The sequence below is a fragment of the Barbus barbus genome (genome assembly GCF_936440315.1).
Source record: "Barbus barbus genome assembly, chromosome: 22".
Taxonomy (NCBI): domain Eukaryota; kingdom Metazoa; phylum Chordata; class Actinopteri; order Cypriniformes; family Cyprinidae; genus Barbus; species Barbus barbus.
This window is the reverse complement of record NC_136750.1, coordinates 3,745,654-3,753,259: the sequence shown is the minus strand read 5'-3', so window position 1 is coordinate 3,753,259 and position 7,606 is coordinate 3,745,654. Positions and strand designations below refer to the sequence as shown.

The window sequence follows — 7,606 nt, the reverse complement described above, 5'->3', positions numbered from 1 at the left end:
GTCCTGTAGAGGGAGCGCAGTGGTGAATCGATAGGAGGGGCTATCTCACATCGGCCGACAGTTGTTTCCAAAGGACAGAGAAGAGGAAAAAGCAACAGTATTCATAGGGAGCCCAGAGAACACCGACCTGCACGATTCATTTTAGAAAAGAAAACGCCGAGGACTATCTATTACACTAATATATTCTACTGTTAGATAGATCTGTATTACATACGAGCGCAAGGATACTCTGTTCTTGTGTTGTATCGGCGCAGAGGTTGCGGCTGGACAGAGGCGCGGTGGAGACGGGAAGCGCGAGCCGCTGTGGGGCTGATGCGCGCGGCCTGTCTCTCAGCAGCGGCCCGCCATGGCGGAGACCAAGATCATCTATCACCTGGACGAGCAGGAGACTCCCTACCTTATCAAACTACCCATTCCTGCTGAAAACGTCACGCTCGCCGACTTCAAAAATGTGCTCAATAAACCCAACTACAAATTTTTCTTCAAATCCATGGACGATGATTTCGGGTAAGGCACAATATGCATGTTAAAAGACAATAAAACCCTTTGTATTTGTATCGTCCGTTGTTCCTGTCAGACTGACCACTTTATTTCGGTGTCAGTATTTACTTATTTTCTTTGTCTTTTCGCAAACCCCCGTCGGTTTCTCTCACACAAGCTCAGAAATCTGAGCTTTACTGTCTGTATTAGTATAGTTTCCAGGTCATTGTTAACTCTGTATGTACAAACAGGTAACAATCCCCAATTTAAAAGGTGGTCAGTGATAATAGGAGGAGGCTTTATGTGATTTGAGGTTCAAAGTCTACGGTTTTTTAAAGGAAAAGACCAGCTTTAGTTTAGTGACAGATCAGGTGTGAACGCATAAATCAGACTGAGTAAGATAATGACTTACAATAGCAATAACAAGATGTAATTATACAGTATACTGTGTGGTGCTCATTGGTTACTCATGTAATTGTACTGTGACATGAACACGGCAATGTAAAGTGTGATTGAAGAAGCATATGTCCCACTTGCATTGAACATTTGGAAATATCACCGTGTTTTAACTTTGCTTTCCATGGGAAATTCTGTTGAGAAGATCATATAATATTTCACATGCTAGAAATGTGCACTCTTTGGGAGTGCAACCTTTATTGAAAAAGGAAAAAGGATTTTAAAAAATTAAACACAGACACACACAAACAAAGGAGAAGAAATGACTGGAGAAGACATCGGTCAATGGTGTGAGAAATCAGGTCCTCCCATTTAGAGAGAGATAGTAACTATAACTATGGCTCATATCTTATGACACAGTTTCTGATTTGCACCCGATTTACACAGTTTTAATCAGCTCTACTGCAAACAATAAAACCTATTCATTCATGTTTATCTGGTCAAACTCAAGACATGTTACCCATGTGTTCCCACAGTCAAGGAAATATCAAGATGTTTTTAAACTGTGATTTCCAGGCCTGGAAAAGTAACAAAATAACCAAAATCCTCAAGTTATAACATGTCTATATTGAGGATTTCAACATTTTATTTACCAGAAATTAAGAAAGTTAGTAAATCTGACTCATGAGAGCTGACTCTTATCATATTCAACTACTGACAGACTTTGCACATGATTTACACACAGTTCTACTTTAAACAATAAAACCAATTCATTCCTGTATATCTGACTTAAATCAAGACCTATTCAGGGTTCCCACAGTCTTGGAAATATCAGGGAATTTTAAAATTGTGATTTTTCCAGGCCTGGAGAAGTCTTTAAAATGACCAAAATCCCCCAAAGTTATGTATAAAAGTATAAGCATCATGAACATTTATTTATCAAGACATTTAGGCTGTCAAGTAATGCGCAGCTTGAATTGAATTGATCCAGAAAATAGAAATGATTTTAAAAATCTTTATCTAATAACCGGTGACTATAAAAGTAATGGCAATTCATTGGTCAAAAAGTGTGGGATTCTGCCTGTCAATATTTACATGGTGTTGTTTTAGTGCTGCTGTGTTTATAAAGATGTGTATTTAGATGTAGGAGTTAAAAAATGACTTTGCCCTGTCACCACCCCCAGTAGTGCAGCAGTCATTCCAGTGTTTGTGAGCGGTAAAGTGCACTTTAGTGCTGTTGTGCACCTCCCAATGCATGTGGCTGAGGTCTGGAATGCTGACTTGGAAACAACGGACCACTCGGGAATCATGCTCACTGATCCTCTGAGCAGATTTCCACAGTCACTGTTAAGCCACAAAGAACAGTGTCATGTTGCGAAATTCAAGTCCATGTGATCTGCTTTTTGTTTGCTTTTCTTGGCATGCCAGAAGGTTCTCCTTTAGACGCCAAGCTACACAAACCTCTTTGCGCTCACACAGACCCGTCCACCACCTGCAAAACAGGACCCTCCTAACACACTTTTTCTGTCCACGTTGCTTGTTTGTATCAGCGTACTGTCCAAACCAGCTCATCAAGGTGCCGCTATTGTTCCGTACCCTGTGGCATAATCACTTCCAGACTCTCCACTGCCATGCCATGATGCAAAACAGGCCCGCTTGATCCATGCCCATTACGCTGCATGTGATTTCAAATCAAAACATCAGCTGAATTCATCTCATCTGGAACAACAGGCAAACTAAGTGAAAGATTAGTGAGAGTGACAGTAATAAGTTGTGGCTAACATTTGTACATTACAGCACATACTGTATGATTAGGTTATACCACACCTACTGATTGGCAGGTACGACTGAAGTAGAAAAACTGATATTTTCTTGTAAAACATACTCCAATAATCTTTGCAGAAGACACAAAACATTGTTCTATAAACAAACCCAGTCTCACCAGCACCAAGGCATATACTTGCTTTTTTGCCAGAGGAAAAGCTCATATAAATCATGCAATACTGATATGTTTTCGAATTTATTTTGATTGGAGCAAGTGACCTGAACTGTTAGGCCAGATCAATGTTAAATATTATTTTGTTAACACTTGGTCCAATTCTCACTATAACTAGTTGCTTATTAGCTTGCATTTTACTACCATATCGGCTGTTTATTAGTACTTATAAAGCATATATTAATGCCTTATTCTGCATGACCATATTTGAATCCTACCCCATACCTAAACCTAAAACTACCTTACTAAATATATTAATAAGCAGCAAATTAGGAGTTTACAAAACAAAAGTAGCAGTTTAAAGTTAACAGTGAGAATTGGTCCCCAAACTAAAATATGACCATTATTACTTATGTGGTCAAGTGCGTATTTAAACAATGAAACAATATATAGGATCTGGATATTTAAAATGTTTTAGTCTCAGGCTTTAGAAGGGTTGCGTTGTGTCTAGGCATGTTGGAAGGATCTTATTTATGAGTTGAACACAAATGAATGTCACCACAAATTCATAATAACAAGTGGGAAATGCTGAACTTTCTGAGTTGTGGGCGTGTCAGTTAGAAAATATGATAGACACTTTAAATGTAGTGTTTGTATTGACTGTAAATTTGTTGAAATATATATTTTTTTCATTTATAATGAATTTAGCTAGGTCACATGCACAAAACAGTTCTGTACAGTTATGATTGAATATATGTGACCCTGGACCACAAAACCAGTCTTAAGTCGCTGGGGTATATTTGTAGCAATAGCCATTATATGGGTCAAAATTATAGATTTTTCTTTTATGCCAAAAATCATTAGGACGTTAAGTAAAGATCATGTTTCATGAAGATATTTTGTATATTTCCTACCGTAAATATATTAAAACTTAATTTTTGATTAGTGATATGCATTGCTAAGAACTTCATTTGGACATCTTTAAAGGTGATTTTCTCAATATTTAGATTTTTTTGCACCCTCAGATTCCAGATTTTCAAATAATCGTATCTCGGCCAAATATTGTCCTATCATAACAAACCATACATCAATTGAACGCTTAGGTAACACTTTATTTTAAGGTGTCATTATACAGAGTAATTACCTAGTTAAGTACTTAGTAGTAGCCGTTGTACTTACATGAAACAAAATGTACTTACCATGTAACTAAGTTATGGAACAGCCTGTGATTACAGTTTGTAATTATGTAGATGTAATACTGTTACACATATGTAACAGACCGATTGTTACATATGTGTTGCAGGCTTTATACAACGTAATTATAAATGTAAGTAAACAGACATAAGCTACTTAAAATAAAGTGTATCAAGATTGTACTTAAGTGTACTTCATATATATCTATACTGTACACCTTATTCAGCTGCACCTTAGTTTGATTTAACCCAGCAGTACACAGCTTAAATACATGTAATACCTTTCTAATCACATTACAATTACATAATATTACACAGGCATAAACTACTTAAAATAAAGTGTATCAAGATTGTACTTAAGTGTACAAGTAGCTATGTAACGGACTCGGTCTGTTACATATGTGTAACAGTATTACATCTACATAATTACAAACTGTAATCACAGGCTGTTCCATAACTTAGTTACATGGTAAAGTACATTTAGTTTCATGTAAGTACAACGGCTACTACTAAGTAATTAATTAGGTATTCTGTATTATGACACCTTAAAATAAAGTGTTACCAAAGCTTATTTATTCAGCTTCATTCAGATGATGTATAAATCTCAACTTAGAAAAATTGACCCTTATGACTGGTTTTGTGGTCCAGGGTCACATATAATGATTCAATTTACAGCACCTTTATGAATAGAAACATGAAAATGTGCCACACACACACACACACACACACACACACACACACTCTCAGCTTCCTGCTTCAGTGAGAGGTCATTTGAAGCCAGTTGTAAATCTACTTTTTAACCCTTCGTATAAACACCTATATGTATCCACACTCATCATTAACAACATTATAGGATCTCTATGCTCTGACTTCATCCAGTGTCAGGAATGTGGCGTTGTGATGTAGCATGAGAGGATGATGAAGCTGAGCTCACTGCGGATGTGTCATCAGTTTCAGGGAAGCAATCAGATTCAGTTTCATGTACTTGTTCTAATGTATGAATTACTGCTATTTAAGAAGGTGCCATTGAGAATAGAGATCTTGTCAGGTGGAGTACTTTATTAAATGGGTCACTAAGTTTTCGTTCAGATAGACCTTGTGTAAATGTAGTGGTTGTAGTCTGAACGACTGTGTGTGTGTGTGTGTGTGTGTGTGTGTCAGCCTGTCTCTTGGGTCTCTCTCATAACAGCTGCAGGGCCAGTAAGGACATTAGCATCATGATCATCATTATAGTACACACACACACACACAGGTTTCACAGACAGATGGAGGATCCTACTAGAGAAAAGCCTCTCACTGGTGAAACAGTAATAAATGGAGATTCAGAGGATTTGAGGTATATTTCATGGCATGCATCAATCAGGACAAAAGTATGTTCTGCCTCTAAGGAAGGTCATTCAATATTTCATTTTTATTTGGAACAGTATATGAAATTATGGTTGCATTGTATATCAGAGACACAGTAGTATTACAGTGCCCAAGCCTTAAAATATCGGCTATGTCAGTATTTTCCGTGATGTATTGTAGCAGTTAAACTCGGTTGGGGAAAAACATATATTTTATTGTAATGATTTTTTATTTTATTTATCCTAACCCTGATTATGACTCCCCTGCTCTCCCATACCATGCCGGAAAAAGAGACTCATTTGACGGCGTTTTTTTAAGTGCTTAAATTTATGGCAAAATGTGTTTCAAATTTTGATCTATAATTGTGATTGGATCAAATAACCATGCTCAAACAATTAATCAATAATCACGACAGGCATTTCGAAAACATTTTGAATCTGCAAGGAATCATTAGTCTTGTTCATCATTGTGGAAGCAAAGACTATAATGTTTGTACCCCTATTTGTGCGCTGAGGGGGCAATTACCCATAAATTGTAAAATTGTGAAGTTGATTATTTTGTCACTGTTGGAATTCAATTTCATAGATCATTTCTCCAATGGTAAATGCACGTACACACATATTGTCTCTCAGCATACTCTGATTATTAAATGTTTGTTTTGGTGATTTGTGTTGGATAGATCAAGAAGACCATAGTTTGTGAAGTTACACAGAGCATTTAACCTTCTTTATAAATAAGTTGAGATTTCCAATTTCAGTCTTGAATAAAATGTGCGTGAGCGGTCAGTCTGGCAAATGTAAGCAGCAGAGAGTGGCCGATTTGTTCTCTCTGATGGAAGTGATGTTTCTGTAAAGGAGACTGACCTACTTTCCCCTGCTTTATTTTCCTGTCTTGTCCTCTCCCTAGTGCGCGTGTGTGTACAGTTCTTCAAGTGGGTTGGACAGTATTAGCATATTGTACATGTGTGTGATTTCTAGGTTATTAGCATTGTGTGTATTTTGGGTCTCAGTGGATTTCATTGCATCACTGGCTCATTGTCTGGCAGTCTCAGGATTTGGACTGACTGTGTCTCCAAAGACAGGATAGAGCACTTTGGGAGTGCTTACATTCCTTTCTTTTTTTATTCTCATCTATTGGCCTTTTCTCTTTTCTTCTTCCTCTCTGTCCTCCTCCACATCTTCTGCTGTGGGAGTCAAGGCTTGCTTTCTAGACTAAATCTAATCATCTTGGGCTATGAAGAAGGAAGGCCTCTTCATTAGAGATGCTTACAAATCAATGGGCCTGTCCACACACATGAGCCATCTGCACACCCTGCCCCAATTCCACTGGGCCAGTCTAATGAAGGTCTGTGTGTGCAAGTATTGGAGCACTTTTATGTTTTATTGCTAAAATAGATAAAAAAAGAGAAAGAGAAATACATAAATGTCAGTATGATATGCTATTGTGTTTGTTACAAATGAAGATCTTTGTCTGAAACAGTTGGAAACCCCTGCACAATTGTAATAAAACCAAGATTTTCTGTCAGTTACACCAGACTCGGTCACAAGGGACAGTTTGGATGCATATGTGGGGAAGCAAGGCAGAAAGCCATGAATCTTTCTGAAGATCCTTGCAAAGGTGTGGACATCCATCTGTTATGCACCCAGCATAGACTATAATTTAAAGGGCTGTTAGTTCACTAAAAATATGTTGTTCCAAACCCTTATGACTTTTTTTATAAACAAAAATATAGATATTTTGAAGAACGTTCATGCTGCTCTTTTCCAAATGGTTTTTAACTACTATGTACTAACACGTGTTAGTAACATTAAAATGACAATATTTTATTCACAATAGAACATAGATAACATAACAAATGTTTAAATTGTACAATTTTATGCACAAAATGAGCTTGTTTCAAATTTGATGCCTGCTATAGGTCTCAAAATAGTTGGGACAGGGGCATGTTAACCATGGTGTAGCATCTCCTCTTCTTTTCATCAACAGTTTGAAGACATCTGAGGTTATGAGTTTCTGGAGTTTTGGTGTTGAAATTTGGTCCCATTCTTGCCTGATATAGGTTTCCAGCTGCTGAAGTGTTTGTGGTCGTCTTTGACATATTTTTTGTTTAACGATGCACCAAATGTTCTCTATAGGTGAAAGATCTTGACTGCAGGCCAGTTCAGCACCCGGACACTTCTACTACGAAGCCATGCTTTTGAAATAGGAAAATGTTGGTTTTGCATTGACCTGCTGAAATAGACGTCATCTGGAG

The 7,606-nt window shown here is 37.4% G+C and overlaps 1 protein-coding gene across 1 annotated transcript in view; it reads left to right on the top strand.

Annotated features, from left to right (window-relative positions):
- LOC306887983 (segment polarity protein dishevelled homolog DVL-3-like) overlaps window positions 1-7,606 on the top strand; it is a 32,155-nt gene continuing 24,549 nt past the window's right edge. Inside the window, exon 1 of the mRNA XM_079446061.1 lies at window positions 1-507. Coding sequence (XP_079302187.1) covers window positions 347-507 — 161 coding nt within the window. The 5' untranslated portion in view covers window positions 1-346. The remainder of the gene's footprint in view (window positions 508-7,606) is intronic.